The sequence below is a fragment of the Staurois parvus genome, unplaced genomic scaffold (genome assembly GCF_062004578.1).
Source record: "Staurois parvus isolate SC_StPar_1 unplaced genomic scaffold, SC_StPar_1.0 ptg000039l, whole genome shotgun sequence".
Lineage (NCBI taxonomy): Eukaryota > Metazoa > Chordata > Amphibia > Anura > Ranidae > Staurois > Staurois parvus.
The window spans coordinates 979,088-1,001,371 of record NW_028317835.1 but is presented as its reverse complement, the minus strand read 5'-3'; the positions used below and the strand labels follow the sequence as shown (position 1 = coordinate 1,001,371).

At 48.3% G+C, this 22,284-nt stretch overlaps 1 protein-coding gene across 1 annotated transcript; it reads left to right on the top strand.

Moving 5' to 3' along the window:
- The first annotated feature begins 242 nt into the window (after positions 1 to 242).
- On the top strand, positions 243 to 21,692 carry LOC149470537 (uncharacterized). Its single transcript, XM_089662809.1, has 2 exons — positions 243 to 358; positions 20,217 to 21,692. Exon 2 carries the CDS (start codon positions 20,521 to 20,523, stop codon positions 21,331 to 21,333), a length of 813 nt encoding a protein of 270 aa, XP_089518935.1. The 5' UTR covers positions 243 to 358; positions 20,217 to 20,520; the 3' UTR covers positions 21,334 to 21,692.
- Positions 21,693 to 22,284: the final 592 nt, after the last annotated feature.

The following is a 22,284-nucleotide window of genomic DNA, read 5'->3' as shown; positions in this document are numbered from 1 at the left end:
AGGGAGATCTAATCCACTGTAATGTGATAACTGTGCATACATTGACAATAGAAGTTTACGAGCCGCCATCCTCTTTTGTTTTTCAGTTTTTTTCCCCTGTTTTATGCTATTCAGCTATTTTTGGACCAGCACCATCTAGTGTCTGCTCTTCATGCTGCAGCCTCTGTATAAATCTGTCTGGAGTCACTTCCTGTCTGTGTCACTTCCTGTCCAATGTCACTTCCTGTCCCGGGAACACTTTCCTCCTTTCAGCCATTTTAGATCGGCTTCCAGACGATCCTGTGATTGTCGGTCTCCATCCTGAACACACGGCCACCATAGGGCCAGCATGGGATCTTCTCCATGTCAGAGCACACGGGTAAGTCAGGTGGATCTCCTATTCCTGGTCCCGGCTCCTGTCCCTGCTATAGACGGATCAATATGCTGGTGTCTCTTGTTACTAAATGTAGATTGCCCCGCCCTGTGTCATTATACAAGGAGGGGGGGATTGTCCCGAGTGTATATTTGTTCAAATCAACTAGTCTACCTCCTGGTTTACTTCAGGACTGGTGTCGTCTAGTCTTGTATGGTCGGCTGTGGTGTCTGTGGTCGGTGTTCGGACAGGGAAGCGGTAGTCTAACGGAAGTACTCAAGCACAGTCTGGGTCGGTTCCGTTACATTGGTGGCAAGGTTGTGCTTCCTGGCTGTGAACACGTCCAAACCACTACCGGGATTCAAGATCAGGAAAGGAGATGTCGGTCACCCCAGTGGAGATGTGGACCTGGCATCAGAGTTCCCGGGGTTGCTGCGGATCGTTCTTGCAGAATACCCCAGGACTGTGTCTGTGGATGAGTACCTGGAGCTCAGACAGCGGATTCAGATGGTGCTTTAGAGTGAAGCTCTCCAGGTTGCTGGTATGGACAAGGGCAAATGCTATCCAAGCACAGGGGAATGGGCCAGGGACCATAGGAAGTTATGGATGCCATTCCTGGGAGAGCGACCCCAGGAGCAATGGGTGACTGAATTGGACAGGATGGTCCAGCAGGAGATAGAGCTGGACAACCGATATCGGTCTCTGTAATGGCATGAAAAGCAGAAATATTTAGGAGTGACAACAGAATGCTCTCTGGAGGGATAGGACTTTGGTGGTCCTGGATTGCTGTGGGAGAGCCTTACAAATCATTTTGTGTTTGGCAATGAAGGAGAACCTACCCTGGAGGACCTGCAAGAAGACAGAGAGGCTATGTTCGGTCTCACAGTAGTCTCAGAGCTTGAATCAGATCTGGAATACCTACTGATGAAAGAACAGGATCTGGAAAGGGAATACAGGCAACTGCTAAAACATGTTCAGCAGCATGCCCAAGAATCGGCAGTGGAAATTCCAGAGATTGCCGTCCCCAAATCTGAAGTGCTGACTAAAGGGCAGAGCTCTGCTAGCCTCTGCCCAGCACTGGTAACATCTTCTGGGTTCCACGGACAGGAGATGGCAAATGTCTATTCCCAGATACCAGTTCCAGAGACTGGGGATTTGATTGACTTTTCTGCGGAGGAGGAACCAGCCATCGCGCCTCCAGCAGAAGAGCTGTCATCAGGACATGGCGTGGTTGACCTCTGCCCACAACAATCAGCACCGCAGGAGCTACAGGAAGAGGATGCAATCGGCACCTCACAACTGCATGAGCTGATGTCCGTGGATGGGACTTTGGTCTCCACTGACACAACCCCAGAAAAGGGTCTGGCATTGGGACAAGAGGTTGTCAGCCTTACTTTGCGAACACTGGGGGATGTCCATCAAGTCAAAGTGGATGAGAATACAGTCACCACCTGGATACCCCAGGGATGCTGGGCAGTCGGCCCAGATCCCCCACAGCATGATGGAGTCGGCCCAGCCACCCTGTCTTCTCTCCAGTGGCTGAGAGGACTTCAGGGAGAAGGACCAGTCCGTACTTCTCCCCAGTGGCAGATATGTTCTACGAGAGAGGCAGAGGTTGGCTGAGTGAGTATTGCTATGTTTGGGACAATTTGTTTGGGGTACTGTGTCGGTGCTGGCATTGGGGGACTGGAAGTACAGACTAACTTCAGAGTCAACCTGTTTGGGGTCCCCTGCCAAAAGGGGAGATATGTGATGGGAGTCACTTTGGGTGGGGGGCCCATGGAACCCAGCTTACTTTGGAGAGGTGGGGAGACCCCTGTCTCAGCTCCCCACATCCCTCTTATGTGTAAGTCACCCTGTGCCTGTTAGGGGTGCAGGGTGAGATGTCCTGATATTGTGTAGACATGTCTAGGGGGGGTGGGAGGTTGTTCATTGTTTAATGCCATGTGGTTGCATCTCATTGTTCTATTGTTTGTCTGGCTTGGGAGCAAACTATTATGGGATGTATGTGTTTGTGTGTATTGGTTGGTGGGGGGGGTCTTCAGCGGCCCTCCCTCCTGATGGGACTGTCTGCTGGTGTGAAGTTTGAATACCTTTTGTGTCTCCTGTTAATAAATGTAGATTCAATACTGTATATATAATCCTCCTGCGCTCAATGGAGTCCCTCAAATACTAAGCGGCTAGCACTCAAACTGGTACCCAACAGTCAAAAGATCAATATCATGTGATAGGTTAGTGCAGCGCTACAAACATAAGAGCATCATAAAAAACATATAATAATAGACACAATATGAATGGCACACATCTCATAGTGCAATAAGGTGACCATGTGATGATAAAACAGAATAGATGTGAACATATGTGGCCCAAGCCCCACTCAGTAATGTGAGAAGTGAGTACTATATAGGTATGATAAGTGAGTACACAAAGTACATCACACGATATGATGGCGCTCAGCTGAAGACAGTTAGAACACAATGTAGGTGAGAACACAGTAAGCTTCAAGTGGAGTCACATCGCTGTATAAACGTTCATTAGGCTATAAGGTGGTGCTCAAGCTCAAAGCAGTAGAAAATGCAATAAAGGTGATCACACGATAAACGTCAAGTGATGGTGAGTGACTCTCCTCCTGTGGCTAAATTGCCCCCTCACCTCCACTCAGCAGCCCAAAGGGCCTGTACGGCTTTAAGATCACTCAGGATCTTGATCCAAAATTGCAGAAATCACCAGCAAGTCTCCCATGGACATCTCATGCGGTAAGGTAAGTAATCAGGGTACACTGGCTCCTGGTCTCAGCAGGATAAACCTCTCAACCGGGTGATAAAAGCACAGGAAGAATCTCTCAGAGCATATAAAGCCATACAATAGGTGCTTTTATTAAAAAAGTCAAGTTGTAAACTCACATGCTGTATAAGAAGCCACCATTCCATAGGGATGTATGGGTGTACTGCATGGGTTTCCTATTCACATTCAAGGTAGGCTAAGATGGCGGCCGTACCGGAAGTACGTCACCGCGGACCGGATGCTGCGTCACCGCGTATCTATGCGTTGCGTCACCGTCATGTGACTTCGTCAGGATCGTGACGACCATCACTTGAAGTTTATCATGTGATCACCTTTATTGCATTTTCTTTGTGTACTCACTTATCATACCTATATAGTACTCACTTCTCACATTACTGAGTGGGGCTTGGGCCACATATGTTCACATCTATTCTGTTTTATCATCACATGGTCCCCTTATTGCACTATGAGATGTGTGCCATTCATATTGTGTCTATTATTATATGTTTTTTATTATGCTGTTATGTTTGTAGCGCTGCACTAACCTATCACATATTAAATGTAGATTGCCCCGCCCAGGGTCATTATGCAGGGAGGGGGGATTGTCCCCTGAGTGTATATATCTTGTATCTGTGTTCAAATAAAGTAGTCTACCTCCTGGTTTACTTCAGGACTGGTGTGGTCTAGTCTTGTATGGTTGGCTGTGGTGTCTGTGGTCGGTGTTCAGACGGGGAAGCGGTATTCTAACAGAAGTACTCAAGCGCAGTCTGGGTCGGTTCCGTTACAGCTGTGTATGGGGGAGGGGCAAGAAGCTAAGGAAGATATATATGGGGGATGGGTGAGAAGCTAGGGAAGGGTGAGAAGTTAGGGAGGGATGTGTATGGGGGAGGGGTGAGAAGCTCAGAAGGGGTGTATGGGGGAGGGGTGAGAAGCTGGGAAGGGATATATATGGGGGAGGGGTGAGAAGCTGGGAGGGATGTGTATGAGAGAGGTTTGAGAAGCTGGGGGGATGTGTATAGGGGAGGGGTGAGAAGCTGGGGAGGGATGTGTATGGGGGAGGGGTGAGAAGCTGGGGAGGGATGTGTATGGGGGAGGGGGTGCGACTATGGCGCAAAACCAAATCCCAACAAGCCTTCACCCACTACAAATCTGCCTTCCACACCTACACCTCCTCCCTCCACGCAGCCAAACAAGCCTACTTCCTGACCCTCATCAAGGCCCTCTCCTCCAATCCTTGCTGACTCTTCTCCACCTTCAACTCTCTACTCTCGCCACCCCCACCTCCACCCAGCACCTCACTCACTGCCCTTGAGATTGCCAATCACTTCAAAAACAAGATTGACACAATTCGCAAGGACATCGCCGCAACTCACACGCCCTCTCAACCTGTCCCCTCTCACACAGCTACCCCCTCATCCCCCCTCTCCCTCAACATAACCCACAGGGAATTTGTCGCTTTTCAAACTCCCTCCATTCCCCTTCCCCCTCACTCAACTACCCCCTCTCCCACGGCCCCACCACTGCTCTGACCTCCACTTCCACCCCACCCTACATTCCTCATACTGAAGCCCCCCAACACTCCGCACCTTTGACCTTACTACCATCGAGGAAGTCTCCAAGATCCTCTCTGATGCCCGCCTCACCACCTGCCCCCTCGACCCTATCCCCTCACAACTCCTACGACCTCCCTCCCCCTCCATCCTACGCTCCCTCACCCACATCTTTAATATCTCCCTCTCCTACGGCACTTTCCTCTCCCCTCTGAAACATGCACACATCACCCCCATACTTAAAAAGCCCTCCCTGGACCCCATTGACCCAAACAACCTCAGACCCATCTCCCTGCTCCCATTTACATCTAAACTCCTCGAGGGCCTAGTCTACACCCGCCTAAGCTCTTACCTCAACGACAACCACCTCCTCGATCCCCTACAGTCCGGCTTCTGTCCCCTACACTCCACCGAAACTGCCTTACTCAAACTCTCCAACGACCTGCTAACCGCCAAAGCTAATGGCCACTATTCAGTGCTCCTAATCCTTGACCTCTCTGCGGCCTTCGACACAGTCGACCACCCCCTCCTCCTCAAAAAACTACACTCCCTCAGCCTCAGAGATTCTGCCCTCTCCTGGCTCTCATCCTACCTGTCACAACGCTCTTTCAGCGTCCCCTATAATGCTACAACCTCCCCCCTCACTCCCCCTCTCTGTTGGGGTCCCTCAAGGCTCTGTTCTCAGGCCCCTTCTCTTCTCCATCTACACCTCCTCCCTTGGCCAACTCATACACTCGCATGGCTTCAACTACCACCTCTATGCCGACGACACACAAATCTATCTCTCAACCCCCCACCTCACCCCCTCGGTCTCCGCCCGAATCACACACCTACTGAGCGACATATCAGACTGGATGTCACTCCACTTTCTTAAACTGAACCTCTCTAAAACTGAGTTTCTTGTCTTCCCCCCAGCCCGGACACCACCCCCCATTGACTTCTCCATCACATCCAACAACGCCACCATCAAACCCGCCCTGCAGGCCAGAGTACTTGGTGTCATTCTGGACTCCAACCTATCCTTCTAGCCCCAAGTCCAATCTTTAACAAACTCGTGCAGACTCCACCTCCGCAACATGCAGACTCCTCCTCCGCAACATGCAGACTCCACCTCCGCAACATCGCCAAAATCCGCACGTTCCTAACCCCAGAAACCACTAAACAGCTCATCCAGTCCCTCATCATATCACGACTCGACTACTGCAACTCCCTCCTCACTGGCCTGCCTCGCCGCTGGCTATCCCTGCTTCAGGCCATCCTGAATACGGCTGCCAGACTCATTGACCGCTCCATCTCCGCCACCCCCCTCTGCCAATCCCTCCACTGGCCTCCACGCCCCTCTGCCAATCCCTCCACTGGCGCCCACTCAGTGTCCGCCACCCCCCTCTGCCAATCCCTCCACTGGCTTCCGATTGCACAACGGATCAAATTCAAAATCCTAACACTGACGTACAAAGCTGTCCACCATACTGCCCCGAACTACATCACTGACCTAATATCCAAGTACCACCCAACACGCACACTCCGCTCCTCACAAGACCTCCTTCTCTCTAGTTCCCTGGTCTCCTCCTCCCATGCTCACCTCCAGGACTTCTCCAGGGTGTCTCCCATCCTCTGGAACTCCCTGCTGCAACCCATCAGATTATCACCTACTCTCCTCTCCTTTAGGCGCACCCTGAAAACCCATCTCTTCAGGGAAGCCTACCCCACCCCCTGCTAACTTGCCGACCTCCTCCACTCTTCCTACCACTCCATCCCCCACAGCTATCTCCTCCTGTGCCACCATCCCCCCCTCCTAGATTGTAAGCTCCAAGGATCAGGGCCCTCAATCCCCTCATGTTTTGCATTGTATTGGTATTGTTCTGTCACATGTTCTGTCCCCCTCTGTAATGTACAGCTCTGAGCGAACTATTGGCGCTTTATAAATACTGTATAATAATAATAATAATCGGGGGAAGGATGTGTATGGGGGAGGGGTGAGAAGCTGAGGAGGGATGTGTATGGGGGAGGGGTGAGAAGCTGAGGAGGGATGTGTATGGGGTAGAGGTGAGAAGCTGGGGAGGGATGTGTATGGGGGAGAGACGTGTATGGGGGAGGGGCGAGAAGCTGAGGAGGGATGTGTATGGGGGAGGGGTGAGAAGCTGGGGAGGTGTGTATGGGGAAGGGGTGAGAAGCTGGGGAGGGATGTTTATGGGGGGAGGGGTGAGAAGCTGAGGAGGGATGTGTATGGGGGGAGGGGCGAGAAGCTGGGGAGGGATGTGTATGGGGGAGGGGCGAGAAGCTGGGGAGGGATGTGTATGGGGGAGGGGCGAGAAGCTGGGGAGGGATGTGTATGGGGGAGGGGTGAGAAGCTGAGGAGGGATGTGTATGGGGGAGGGGTGAGAAGCTGAGGAGGGATGTTTATGGGGGGAGGGGTGAGAAGCTGAGGAGGGATGTGTATGGGGGAGGGGTGAGAAGCTGGGGAGGGATGTGTATGGGGGAGGGGCGAGAAGCTGGGGAGGAATGTGTATGGGGGAGGGGCGAGAAGCTGAGGAGGGATGTGTATGGGGGGAGGGGTGAGAAGCTGAGGAGGGATGTGTATGGGGGAGGGGTGAGAAGCTGGGGAGGGATGTGTATGGGGGAGGGGCGAGAAGCTGGGGAGGGATGTGTATGGGGGAGGGGCGAGAAGCTGGGGAGGGATGTGTATGGGGGAGGGGCGAGAAGCTGGGGAGGGATGTGTATGGGGGAGGGGCGAGAAGCTGGGGAGGGATGTGTATGGGGGAGGGGTGAGAAGCTGAGGAGGGATGTGTATGGGGGAAGGGTGAGAAGCTGGGGAGGGATGTGTATGGGGGAGGGGTGAGAAGCTGAGGAGGGATGTGTATGGAGGGAGGGGCGAGAAGCTGAGGAGGGATGTGTATGGGGGAGGGGCGAGAAGCTGGGGAGGGATGTGTATGGGGGAGGGGCGAGAAGCTGGGGAGGGATGTGTATGGGGGAGGGGTGAGAAGCTGAGGAGGGATGTGTATGGGGGAGGGGCGAGAAGCTGGGGAGGGATGTGTATGGGGGAGGGGCGAGAAGCTGGGGAGGGATGTGTATGGGGGAGGGGCGAGAAGCTGAGGAGGGATGTGTATGGGGGAGGGGCGAGAAGCTGGGGAGGGATGTGTATGGGGGAGGGGTGAGAAGCTGAGGAGGGATGTGTATGGGGGAGGGGTGAGAAGCTGGGGAGGGATGTGTATGGGGGAGGGGTGAGAAGCTGGGGAGGGATGTGTATGGGGGAGGGGTGAGAAGCTGGGGAGGGATGTGTATGGGGGAGGGGTGAGAAGTTGAGGAGGGATGTGTATGGGGGAGGGGTGAGAAGCTGAAGAGGGATGTGTATGGGGGAGGGGTGAGAAGCTGAGGAGGGATGTGTATGGGGGAGGGGTGAGCAGTTGAGGAGGGATGTGTATGGGGGAGGGGTGAGAAGCTGAGGAGGGATGTGTATGGGGGAGGGGTGAGAAGCTGGGGAGGGATGTGTATGGGGGAGGGGCGAGAAGCTGGGGAGGGATGTGTATGGGGGAGGGGTGAGAAGCTGAGGAGGGATGTGTATGGTATCTATACTCCCACTGTGAGAGTACCAGAAATGATACTATAGAGTATATAACATGTTTCACTCCCTACATTCACTCCTCCCTTGATACTATAGCACTGTTATCTCTTGCTGAAGTTAAAGTAGAGCTCCACCCAAAAGGGGAAGTGCTGCTTTAACTAGTTGATGACCGCAGGTAGCCAAATGACGTCTGCACTGTGGCTGGCCAGTCCTGGGAGGCCGTCCTATGATGTCCTCCCAGAACGCGCTCTCCTGCGTGCCCCCCGTGATCTCCGTGATTGCCGTGTCCTATGACACGCTGGTCATCAGGAAATGCAATTGCCGGGTCTTGACTGCACTTTCCTCACCCTGTCAGAGCATGAGGAAAGTACTGCTGGCAGTTGTCAGAGGAGGGATCGGCATCGATCATTGATGATCAGTGCCTTGAGGATCGGTGCCCAGCAGAGCCACCTACCAGTGCCGCCCACAAGTGCCCAGCAGTGTCACCCACCTTTGCCCAGCAGTGCCGCCAGTCAGTGCCCAGCAGTGCTGCCTATGAGTGCCGACTATCAGTACCCATCATCAGTGCTGCCTATCAGTGCCAGCTCATCAGTGTCACCTATCAGTGCCACCTATCAGTGCCGCCTCATCAACGCACATCAGTGAAGTAGAACAATTACCTGTTTGCTAAATTTTAAAATAGAAACAAACTTTTTTTTTCACATTTTTTGAAAAATGTATTAATGAATCTTAATGTATGAAGATATTATTTGTAGTGTACAAATTACAACCTGTATGTTATCTCTAAGGGTTGTACCCCTTCTGACTTACTGTTTGTCAAGACTCTAGAAGTAGCTCTATAGGTCCACAGTTTGGGGTTCCCCAGGGCGCGGGATCTAAGCTCCAGTCTGCTTGTTCACCAGAGCCCCTGATGGTGGGGATGGACTTGGAGCAGGCTGAGACCAGGTCGCGGCCCCCAGGTATGTCCAGGAGACCGCTAGTGTCACATACTTTAGTAGTGAGCCTGACGTGAAGAGGCAGAGCAGACCAGAGCAGGATGCGGATGGATCCGTGCGGCAGGTAGCGGAGTCAGGTGGGCCGGGTTTTGTATCCAAGAAGGCAGAGAAGACCAGAGAAGTAGGCAGAAGGATAGTCGGGTCACAGGCCAGGTTCAGCAACAGGAGGTCAGAATGATCAGGAGCAGCCAGAAGAATATCCAGAGACAAGCCAGGGGTCAGGGCAGGAGAAGGTCAATGGTAGTCAGGAGCAGGCTAGGTTCGGCAACAGGAAACAACTCAGAGTCAGGAATCACAGGCAAAGGAATAAGACCATACGGCAATTTGGATCCTGCAGTGGCCAGTTTAAATAGCCTGCCCAGCGCCGAAAGGCGTGCCTGGGTCCTAGTGCCTGCCCGGTGCTGTCATTGGTGACAGGTGCGCCTGGGTCTTAGTGCCCGCCTGTCTGTATGTCTTATCGGGATGCTGCGCATGCACATATTCGTGCGATCTTCCCTGACATTGCCCCCCCTTATGGGCAGCCTCTGGATGCCCAATTGGCTCCTCTTTTGCGGGTGACTGCGAAACAATTCCTGAACTAGGTCTGTGGCATGAACATTCTGAGCTGGTTCCCATGAGTTTTCCTCCGGACCATACCCCTTCCACTTAATAAGGTACTGTGTCTGACCCCTCCTTTTCCTACAGTCCACAACAGCCTTGACCTCAAATTCCTCTTCCCTGTCCACGTCTATGGACTCAGCGCGCCTTGACCTATGACTAGGAAATGGATCGGGTACGGCAGGTTTCAACAGTGACACGTGGAAAACTGGGTGTACTCTAATGGACTCCGGAAGTGCCAATTCATATGTGACTTTAATTCTGTGTCTTACCGAGAATGGGCCCACAAACCTTGGTGCCAACTTCCTCGAAGGGCACGCCATCTTCAGATTAGTTGTAGCCAGCCAGACCTGGTCTCCCAGATGCAGAATCAGTTCTTCCCTTCTCTCTCTGTCGAAGACCCTCTTGTTGTCTTCCTGGGCTTTTGCGACCGCCTCTTGTAACAATTTATTGTTAGAGACAAAGAAATTTAGTATATTCTGAGCAGCAGGAACGGAAGTTTCTGGGACCAGGTCAGGTAAAAAGGTAGGGTGGAACCCATAGTTAGCAAAAATGGTGATTGTTTAGTGGCAGAATGGCTAACATTGTTATATGTGAACTCTGCCAGAGGTAAGATTGCCACCCAGTAGTCTTGGAGGAAGGATGTGTAACATCTGATGTATTGTTCCAGGGTCTGATTGGTTCGTTCGGTTTGCCCATTTGTTTGTTTGTGGGTGGTAGGCAGAGGAAAAGGATAACTTGATTTCCAGGGTTTCGCATAGCGCTTTCCAAAATCTCTAAGTAAATTGTACCCTTCGGTCCGAGACAATGTTCACAGGAACTCCATGGAGTCTTACGATTTCTTTAATGAAAATCCGAGCAGTCTCAGAAGCAGAGGGTGTATTCCTTAGTGGCAAAAATTGGGCCATTTTTGATAACCGGTCCACAACCACAAAAATAGCAGTATGTCCTTGGGAAGGCGGAAGTTCCACTATAAAGTCCATGGATATCATTTTCCAAGGCCTATCAGGCACTGGTAGAGGTTTAAGTAAACCCCAGGCCTTGTTTCGAGTGGTCTTGTTCCGATTGCAGATGGCACAAGTCCTTACATATGTTTTGCAATCCTTAGCCATATTCGGCCACCAGAACGAGCGTTGGGCCAATTCCAATGTCTTGGAAACCCCGAAGTGACCTGCTTAACGGGTGATCATGGCAGTAACCCAGAACAAGAATTTGTGCCTCTTCGGGTACCAAAATTTGCTCCCCTTTCCATAAAAGCCCTTCCCTGTTTTGTACAGTGATTCCAGGTGGACTAGAGGCTCCTACTGAGGCCTGCTGCAATTGAGACAGAAGTTCAGACTTTTTTTTTTTTATATTAACAATTTTTATTGGTTTTCATGAAATACAAACAGTATATTTCAAAAGGATAAGAAAAGAAAATAAACATAACAGAAAGATACATCGATGGCAAAATTAAATAGTGTCAGGACCAGCGGAGTCATAAATATCAATGTAAAGGATATCAGGGCCTTGCAATGTGGGCCGGCATAGAAGAAGTGAAAGTATCCCACGGGAGCCAAATCATCTCAAATACAGCAAACGAACAACTATGTAGTGCAGTCAAATATTCCATCTGTCTTACATCAGCAATGAGTTTGTACAAAATCGGCCTCAAACGTCGCAGTCGCGCACTGGAGAGACTGTGGCGCAAAACCAGGTCCCCTCATACTTTCTCCCTCTACAAATCTGCATTTCTTATCTACACCTCCTCCCTCCACGCCGCCAAGCAGGCCTACTTTGTTAACCTAATAAACACCCTCTCCTCCTGCCCCCGCCGACTCTTCTCCACCTTCAACTCCCTGCTCTCCCCCCCCCTCCTCCACTCAGTACCTCTCTCACCGCCCACGAAATTGCCACCCATTTCCACAACAAGATTGACGCTATCCGTAAGGACATCGTCAACTTGCAATCTACCTCCCCACCTAGCCTCCTCGCCCCCGTCACCCCTTCATCTCCCCCCTCCTCTGCCCTCACAACCGCACTGCCCCCCTCCTCTCCCAATGCCCCGCCCACCATAACCCCCCCCGCACTGCACTCCCTCAGCCCTGTCACTACTGAGGAAGTCGCCAAAGTCCTCTCAAAAGCCCGCCTCACTACCTGCCCCCTGGACCCTATCCCCTCTCAACTCCTCCGGTCACCCCCCTCTTCCCTCATCCGCTCCCTCACCCACATCTTCAATCTCTCCCTCTCTACTGGCGTATTCCCCTCCCCCCTAAAGCACGCGCATATCACCCCCATCCTCAAAAAGCCCTCCCTGGATCCCGCGGACCCCAACAACCTCAGACCCATCTCCCTGCTGCCACTCCCCTCCAAGCTCCTTGAACGCTTAGTCTACGATCGCCTAAGCTCCCACCTTACTGACAATAACCTCCTTGACCCTCTACAGTCCGGCTTCCGTCCCCTACACTCCACTGAAACCGCCCTCCTCAAAATCACTAACGACCTACTAAACGCCAAAGCCAAGGGTGACTACTCTGTCCTCCTTCTCCTGGACCTCTCTGCGGCCTTCGACACAGTTGACCACCCCCTCCTTCTTAATAAACTACTCTCCCTTGGCATCGGAGATGCTGCTCTCTCTTGGTTCTCATCCTACCTATCCCGACGCTCCTTCAGTGTCACCTACAATGGTGCCACCTCCCCCTCCCTCCCCCTCTCTGTTGGGGTCCCCCAAGGCTCTGTCCTTGGACCCCTTCTCTTCTCCATCTACACCTCCTCCCTGGGCAAACTCATACAATCTCACGGCTTCAACTATCACCTCTATGCTGACGACACCCAAATCTACCTCTCCACCCCTCACCTCACCCCCACTATCTCCGCCCGCATCACTCACCTCCTAAATGACATCTCAGACTGGATGTCGCTACATTTCCTCAAGATTAACCTCTCCAAAACCGAGCTTCTCGTCTTTCCCCCTGCCCACACCCCCCCCCCCATCCTATCCATCATCACCAACAACTCCACTATCACTTCCGCCCCGCAAGCCAAAGTCCTTGGCGTCATTCTTGACGCGAACCTCTCCCTCCAACCTCATGTCAAATCACTCACAAACACATGCAGGCTCCATCTTCGCAACATTGCCAAGATCCGCTCCTTCCTCACCCCAGACACCACCAAACTTCTAGTACACTCCCTCATCATCTCACGCCTTGACTACTGCAACTCCCTCCTCACTGGCCTACCCAAGTGCAGGCTCTCCCCGCTCCAGACCATCCTGAACTCAGCTGCCAGACTCATCCACCTTACCACCCGCTCCACCTCTGCCACCCCCCTCTGCCTCTCCCTCCACTGGCTCCCGATTGCCCAACGCATCAAATTTAAACTCCTTACCCTGACCTACAAATCTGTTCACAACACTGCCCCTGACTACCTCACCAATCTGATCACCAGGTACCACCCTACCCGTACCCTTCGCTCCTCAAAGGACCTCCTTCTATCCTGCTCCCTGGTCTCCTCCTCCCATGCACGACTGCAGGACTTCTCCAGGTCCTCCCCCATCCTCTGGAACTCACTGCCCCAATCCATCAGACTGTCGCCTTCTCTATTCACATTCAGGCGCTCCCTCAAAACCCATCTCTTCAGGGAAGCCTACCCCACCCTCACCTAACGGCCATCCTCCCTCATTCCTCCTACCACTTCATCCCCCTCAGCCACTTCCTACTGTACCTTTACCCCCTCCCTCCTAGATTGTAAGCTCGTAAGAGTAGGGCCCTCTTACCCCTCGTACGCTGTCTGTCTTTGTTGTACTGTGCCATGTATTGTCCCCCCCTATTGTACAGCGCTGAGCAAACCCTTTGGCGCTATATAAACTCGTAGTAATAATAATAATAATAAAGGAGGATTAGAGGATAACCAACACATAGGAATGCTTCTCCTGGCCGCGGTCAGCACATGTACAGCGAGTTTCCTGGATACTTTAGGTAATCCTGGGAATGGTAGACCCAGTAAAAAATGTAATGGATCAAGTGGGAGAGAGACATGCAGCAATGAATTCAGCAAGGAGAGAACATCCTGCCAGAAAGGAGTAATGGAGCTGCATGTCCAAAAAATATGATAGAGAGAACCAAGGTCTCTACTACAGCGCCAGCAATCAGGAGAAGCACTCGGGTTATAAGCATGCAGAACCTCAGGTGTTTTATACCATAACATCATAGTCTTGTAAATATTTTCCTTAAAAACCACACAGACAGAAGATCTAGATGCATTTTCCCAAATTTTCTTCCATGTTAATAAATCAATATCGCATTGTGTGAATTGAGACCACCTACGCATGTAAAGGTGAGTATCATTGGATAAGGAGGGGGCTTCCATAAGAAGTTTATAAGTATTAGAGATTATACCCCTATGGTGGGGACCCTGCATACATAAACTTTCAAAGGGAGTAGGCTTCCCCAGAGTCAATGAAGGAGATAAAGTGGAAAAAAAGTGGCGTATTTGAAGAACAATATATAGGTGTTGAGAAGGTAAAAGGGCTTTTTTTCTGGAGGACTGGGAATGAGTGTAACTTACGAGACACCGGATGTACCAAGTGACGCAATTGAAAAAGGTTAGCTACAACCCAATGCGACATCCGGGACATGGCCATATTGTCTGGGAGATTAGGGTTATAGAGGACATTTGTCAGTGGGGAGCAATCAGAGGCCAGTGTAAATTTAGCCCTACATTTCCGCCAAACAGTCAGAGAAAAATACATAGGTCCCAGAAATAAATGGCGAAAGGTGGAGACATCCACTGCTGAGGTCGACCAAAGGAGAGAGCATGGATGAGCTGGGGACAATTGCAAAGATTCGATCTCAGTCCATGTGTTGGGAGGATGATGGGAAGACCATGACATGAGAAAACGAAGATGAGTTGCGTAGTAATATGTTATAATATCCGGGGCCCCCAAGCCCCCCCTAGATCGTGGGGAAAGCAAAACAGAACGTGCAATCCTGTGCCGCCTGTTGTGCCAAATAAAATGCAGGAAAGATTTCTGAAGAGAGTGAAGTTTGGACATAGGAACAGGAACGGGGAGGGTCGCAAACAGGTACAAAAGTTTAGGCAACACTGTCATTTTTAATACGTTAATGCATCCTAGGAAAGACATGGGCAAGGCATCCCATCGCTTCAGAGAGCGAGAAATTGCTATAAATAGTGGAGGGAAATTGGCCTTGTATATGGATTGGTAAAAGGAAGTAAGATTAGTACCTAAATATTTGAAAGAATGGGTACACCACCGGTAGGGAAAGGCTTCCTGAAGCAAGGATAATGTGACAGGTGGGACGTGAATTGGGAGTGCCTCAGTTTTAGACGTATTAACTTTGTAACCTGAAATAGCCCCAAATTATTTCAAGATCTGATGCAAAATCGGTAAAGAAGTATAGGGACTCGTGAGTGTGAGGAGGATGTCGTCTGCAAACAGCGATAATTTGTACTCATGGGTATGGGAATGTATCCCGTGAATATCCGGATTCGACCTAATGGCTGTGGCCAGTGGCTCCAGGCAAAGAATAAACAGCAGAGGGGAGAGTGGACAACCCTGACGTGTGCCATTTGACATCTGAAAAGGGAGTGAAAGAAAAGATGCTAATCTGACCTGCGAAAATGGGGAAGAATAAAGGGCCTTCAAGGCTGCTACAAATGGACCCCGGAAACCAAACCTCTCCAAAACCATAAACATGTAGGGCCAACTTAACCGGTCAAAAGCTTTTTGAGCGTCCAAGCTCAGTAACACTGCAGGGGTGGAGGATCGATTAACCAGATCAACCAGATCAATAGATCTCCTGGTGTTATCCGCAGCATGTCTGGAAGGCACAAAGCCCACTTGGTCCCTATGTATGAGTTTGGAAATAATTCCGGACAGTCGGTTGGCTAAAATGTTTGTGAAAATCTTGTAATCGGAATTAAGTAGGGCAATCGGACGGTAGTTGTCTACAATAGAGGGATCTTTATCGGGTTTAGGGATAACCGAGATATAGGCTCGTGAAAATTCAGTCTGGGGTGTGACCCCCTTAAAAAGATTTTGGTAAAGAGAAAGGAGATGGGGAGCCAGGATACCAATAAAGGATTTATAATAGGTGTAGGGTACACCATCCGGACCCGGGGCCTTACGAGAAGGGAGATGTTTAATTGTATCAAGTAATTCCTCTATCGTAATGTCAGCATTAAGAATGGCAATGTCTGAGGGTGATAGTCTCGGAAATGACAAGGAATCAAAAAAATTGTCAAAGGATAACTGTGTGAGAGGCGGGTGAAGGTCTGGGATCAAACAGTTATACAGTTTCTCATAGTAGGAGCCAAAAAGGGTTGCCATGACCTGAGGATCATAGGTAGGGCTGCCGTTTGGTTGGATTAAAAGATCAGGCATCGTGGAAGGAGACTGAGCTTTAAGTCGATTGACTAACATACGATGGGGTTTGTTGGAAAATTCATAAAATTTCTGTTTAACCCACAGAAGGGATTGTGCAGCCTTACTGGAGTCGAGGGTTTTAATTTGGTCACGTAAAAATGTTACCTTCTGGAGCCCAGAAATGGACGGCTTGGCCATCAACCGTCGCTCCGCCAAAAATAGTTGATGTACAAGAGAGGCCTTAGCACGTGCCGCAGATTTCTTTAAACGAGAACCCATAGAAATACAGAGTCCCCGAAATACCGCCTTATGGGCCTCCCATAAAACAGAGGAAGAGGCTACGGAGCCAACATTGAGGGTAAAATAGGTATCAAGTCCCCGAGACAATTCATCCCTAAGATGATCTGTGGAGAGGAAGGTCTCATTAAGACGCCAATGACATGGTTTGGGTATAGCGGGAGGAAAGAAAAGGTTTAAAGTCAGAGAGGTGTGATCAGACCAGGTAATGGGGTTAATTTCAGAAGAGACCAAGAGTGGAAGCAGTGGGGCAGAGATGAAAAAATGATCTAAGTGGGAGAAGCTACGGTGAGGGGTGGAGTAGAAAGTAAATTGTTTATGGAGGGGGTGTTTAATCCGCCAGGCGTCGAAGAGACGATGCTCCCTTATCAGTCTACGAAAGGATTTTGAAGCGGAGCATTGCCGCTTCGAGGGTGTGGACTCAAAAAGAGCTTTCCTGTCCTTATGGGGGGAAAAAATCAAATTAAAATCACCCCCCACAATCCCATGCAAAGTGAAAAAAGAGTCTAAAGCAGCGAGTGTTTGGGAAAGAAATTGCAATTGACCCGTATTGGGGGCGTATAAATTCAACAGAACAAGGGGAGTGTTACCCAGCATACATTCCAGAATAATGAAACAACCTTTTTGGTCAACTTTGGAGGAAACAATCCGAAGGGAGCAGTGCGACCCAATCAAAATTGCCACCCCAGCCTTCCCGGGGGGATCAAAGGCCGAATAGGCTTGGGGAAAAAATCTCAAGGCAAAACGAAAGGAGCCAGCTGATTTGAAATGGGTCTCTTGAACAAAAATAATGTCTGCTCCTGAGGATCGAAATTCCCTCAAAGCCATCCACCTTTTTTGAATGGAGTTGAGGCCCTTGACATTATACGACAGAAACCTCAAAGCCATTATAAAATAACAAAAATTGAAGCAAATGTGTTAGCATAAAAAAGAAATTAAATACCATCGATGCAATAGAAAAAAAAAACAAAAAACAATAAAGTAACACAGAAAGGTGTAAACATAGAAATTGACATAAGTATCCGTGAGGATATAAACTCGGGAACAACCAATTGGCCCAAGTCGTCTAGGCCAGTGTTTTTCAACCTTTTTTGTGCAAAGGCACACTTTTTTCATGAAAAAAATCACGAGGCACACCACCATTAGAAAATGTTAAAAAAATTTACCTCTGTGCCTATATTGACTATATATAAAGTAATTCTCTTGAATAGGAATCAAACACAAAGAAATTATTTTATAATTACTTTATTATGAAATAATAAAGTATTTTATAATTGGACCCGGGGGCCGGACCAAGAGTAGATGAATGATGTGTATGTGTCATCCATAGTAAGTATAGTAATATTCCCCCATAGTAAGCATAGTAATTAATCCCCCATATAGTAATTCATCCACCATAGTAATTCATCCCCCATATAGTAATTCATCCCCCATAGTAATTCATCCCCCATAGTAATTCATCCCCCATACAGTAATTCATCCCCCATATAGTAATTCATCCCCCATAGTAATTCATCCCCCATAGTAATTCATCCCCCATAGTAATTCATCTCCCCCATATAGTAATTCATCCCCCATAGTAATTAATCCCCCATATAGTAATTCATCCCCCATATAGTAATTCATCCCCCATATAGTAATTCATCCCCCATAGTAATACATCCCCCATATAGTAATTCATCCCCCATAGTAATTCATCCCCCATAGTAATTCACCCCCCATATAGTAATTCACCCCCCATATAGTAATTCATCCCCCATAGTAATTCATCCCCCATAGTAATTCATCCCCCATAGTAATTCACCCCCCATATAGTAATTCATCCCCCATATAGTAATTCATCCCCCATAGTAATTCATCCCCCCATATAGTAATTCATCCCCCCATATGGTAATTCATCCCCCATATGGTAATTCATCCCTCATAGGTTCGGCAACAGGAAACAACTCCGAGTCAGGAATCACAGGCAAAGGAATAAGACCATACGGCAATTTGGATCCTGCAGTGGCCCGTTTAAATAGCCCGCCCAGCACCGATAGGCACGCCTGGGTCCTAGTGCCTGCCCACCGCCATCATTGGTGACAGGTGCGCCTGGGTCTTAGTGCCCGCCTTCCAGTATGCCTTGTCAGGATTCTGCGCATGCGCAGATTCGTGTGCCGCAGCGATCTTCTCTGACACTGTTGTTGAGTCCTGCAATCACATTATGAGCTCCTTGTAAAACTATTATCTCTTTCCAATAACATCTATGAACAAGAGAAGATATGGACCCCACAATTCCTTTATATACTCCACAATTCTCCCATGTGGACACCTCGTAAGTGGTTCTCCAGTATAGACTCCCAGTTTGGGGAACTCATTTAGAAGAAGCCGTCAGCTAGAATCAAACTCACTACTCTACATTATGGTGAAGACCCAGGAGGCCTAGCAATACCAAATGTTAGACTTTATTTTATAGCTGCCCAACTTCAGCATCTTACCAGGTGGGACTTAGTAGACACATTAGAACCCATCCATCGATTGCTACTTCCATCAGATACAGATTTCACATCACTCTCACACTTGTTAATGGGCTTCAGATGGCACCAGTGGGAAAGGCATGATCTCTCATCTATTTATTCCAGTCTTTTGACTCTTACCGAAGACTTATAGAAAGAAATGGGAAACAGAGAAGATAAGAGAGAGTGGTGGGAGGTGATTTTGACCTCCATACCTCTCATCTCTCTGTCCTCTTCACAGAAACTCAGTCATTTCTTTTGCATAGAGCTTTCAGGACCCCAGCTCAATTGTTCAGCTAGGACAGGAGGGATTTCCCCTTTGACCCCACTTGTAGCGGTGATGTCGGGGATTTGATACGTGTTTTGGAGATGTTCAAAAAGTGGAACGATATGACCAGCGTTATAATGTTGGTATTCAATATTCCTCAGGTGTGCCTCTTGGTGTCAATAGAGGAGGAGTTATTTACACCTCCTCCTATTACAAGTCATATAGCAATAGTGAGGCTGCTGTTTATTGACCATAAAAAATATTACGATCTTGGCTATCATCTCAATCTCCCAGCAGACAACAGTGAATTGAGCAGGTGATCTCCACATTAACATGTGAAAAACAAACTTGCCAACATTGTAATTCCCCCAGGAGATGTATGTCTGGCAGAACTGGCTGGATACTCCTTGCTCATTCCTGGTTAGTTCTTCATAGGCTTTTAAAATCTTATCTCTTTTAGCCCCATAGAAGGAGAACGGCCAGTTGTATCCTACTGAATGGTGACTGCATTGGAGACCCATACTTTGGGTATGATCCTGGAGACACGGGTCTCATTGATCGGTGTCAGCTATCTATGTATGTACTGGGGGGAGTTACTTGCCGTGTACAGCTGAATTGTTCTAGGTTGTTTCTTCTTTTCTCTGTTCATTTGTTTATAAAAGGTAAAAGTGACACCATAGACAAAGCAAGTTATTGTTCTGTATGATCTGTAACAGTGCCACAACTACCTATACGTGAGAATGTATGACTCCATTGTCTGGGCTGAATGTTGGGAATACTGTGCGCACTTATAAACTTTATTAATCAAATCTATTTGATTAAAAAATACTGTAGATAATGCTGTACATATTCTTTCTATTCATAAGATATATTTAGTAATGAACATTAAAAATAGAAAGCAACTTTATGTAGCCCTTTTATATAGAATTCTATCTTTTTTCTTTCTCTACAGGTAGATTGATGAACCAGGTTTTTGGGACTTTTTTGTCTTCATGAATACAGCTGAGTCGCATGGAAAATAAAACACATGGATGTCTTAATTGACTGAAAGTCTTTACTGCAGTTCACTGTAGGATTCACACGGGATACAAGTCATATCTGTGTTCTAAAAGTCATGGTTTGGATCCTCTTCCACATTGATCCAGCGGGAGAAAAGTAATTTCAGTGTTCTGGAAGTGACAATGGCTTTACAATAAAGTCCAACCCCAGTATACATAAGAGGAGTCATTTCAAACTACTTGTTTGTAGATTTTACAATGGAGAGAAAATATATCACACAGCAGAAGGCTTGCAAGGGAGAGAAGCCATATCGGTGTTCTGAATGTGGCAAAACTTTTACATGCAAGACATCCCTTATAATACACCAAAGAGTTCACACTGGAGAGAAGCCATATCAGTGTTATGAATGTGATAAAGCTTTTACAGTGAAGTCATATCTCAATAGACACCAGAGGATTCACACTGGACAGAAGCCATATCAGTGTTCTGGATGTGATAAAGCTTTTACACAGATGTCAAGTCTTATCGCACACCAGAGGCTTCACACTGGAGAGAAGCCATATCAATGTTCTGAATGTGATAAAGCTTTTACAGTGAAGTCACATCTTATCACACACCAGAGGCGTCACACTGGAGAGAAGTCATATCAGTGTTTTAAATGTGATAAAGCTTTTACTCAGAAGTCATGTCTTCTCACACACCAGAGGAGTCACACTGGAGAGAAGCCATATCAATGTTCTGAATGTGATAAAGCTTTTACAGTGAAGTCACATCTTATCACACACCAGAGGATTCACACTGGAGAGAAGCCATATCAGTGTTCTGAATGTGATAAAGCTTTTACAGTGAAGTCAGATCTTATCAGACACCAGAGGATTCACACTGGAGAGAAGCCATATCAGTGTTCTGAATGTGATAAAGCTTTTACACAGAAGTCAGATCTTATCCCACACCAGAGGATTCACAGTGGAGAGAAGCCATATCAGTGTTCTGAATGTGATAAAGCTTTTACACGGAAGTCATATCTTATCACACATCAGAGGAGTCACACTGGAGAGAAGTCATTTTAATGCTCTCCATGTGACAAAACTTTTAGAGTTAATGCCGGTCTAATCTATCACCGGAGGATTCACAAATTTCAGCATAGATTAAATTCTGGAAGAAAATGAATATTAAATAAGTTTCAGGTGTCACAAGTTAGTTTCACATCCCCAATGTCATCCCACAAGCTAGAGAAGAAGGGAGAAGATAAAATGCTACTTTAAAAGAAACAAACTAAAATCTGAGCAAACTGGAATGTAATCATCGGATGAACTGAGTTTAGTGCTTATGTCCATCAATACACAACTAGAAGGGATTTGAATATTTTATTGCTTGACAATTTGTTTTAAGATAAGCATCAATAAATCACGAACAGCTTCCCTCATGATTCTCATCTTTATCTTTTTTTATGGAGCTTTGAATGAACATGCAATGCATTTTTATGATACACCAACTGAGTTGTGTTTCTAAGCATTTTCTTCATTTCTGGATCCTGAGGTAATACATGACCAACACTGCCTCAGTACCAGAGACTAGGATGGGGTCTATTATCTTACCAAGTCTCTGAAGCCTCAGTGGGAGAGTCCATTCCAGGTTCTTCTGACTATTGATACATGATCAGCCAGGCTTGAGGTCTCCAACTAAGCCCACCTTGTCCACTCCTCCCATTACCTGTTCCATCTCCTCTCCCATTATCAATGCCTTCTTTCCACATTTCATCTCTCATTGATATTATTATTATTGTTATTATATAGGATTTATATGGCGCCAACAGTTTGCTCAGCGCTTTACAATATAACGGGAGACAATACAGTAACCATACAGTTTAATACAAGAGGGATAGGAGGGCCCTGCTCCTCAGAGCTTACAATCTAGGAGGGAGGGGCTAGTGGTACAAAAGGTAGTAACTGTGGGGGATGGACTGGTTGGAAGAGTAGAAGATTCCATTATTAGCTGAGGGCAGGATAGGCTTCCCTGAA

Bases quoted from the DNA above. Each gene is read 5' to 3' on its own strand.
- LOC149470537 (XM_089662809.1), top strand. From the start codon at position 20,521: ATGGAGAGAAAATATATCACACAGCAGAAGGCTTGCAAGGGAGAGAAG.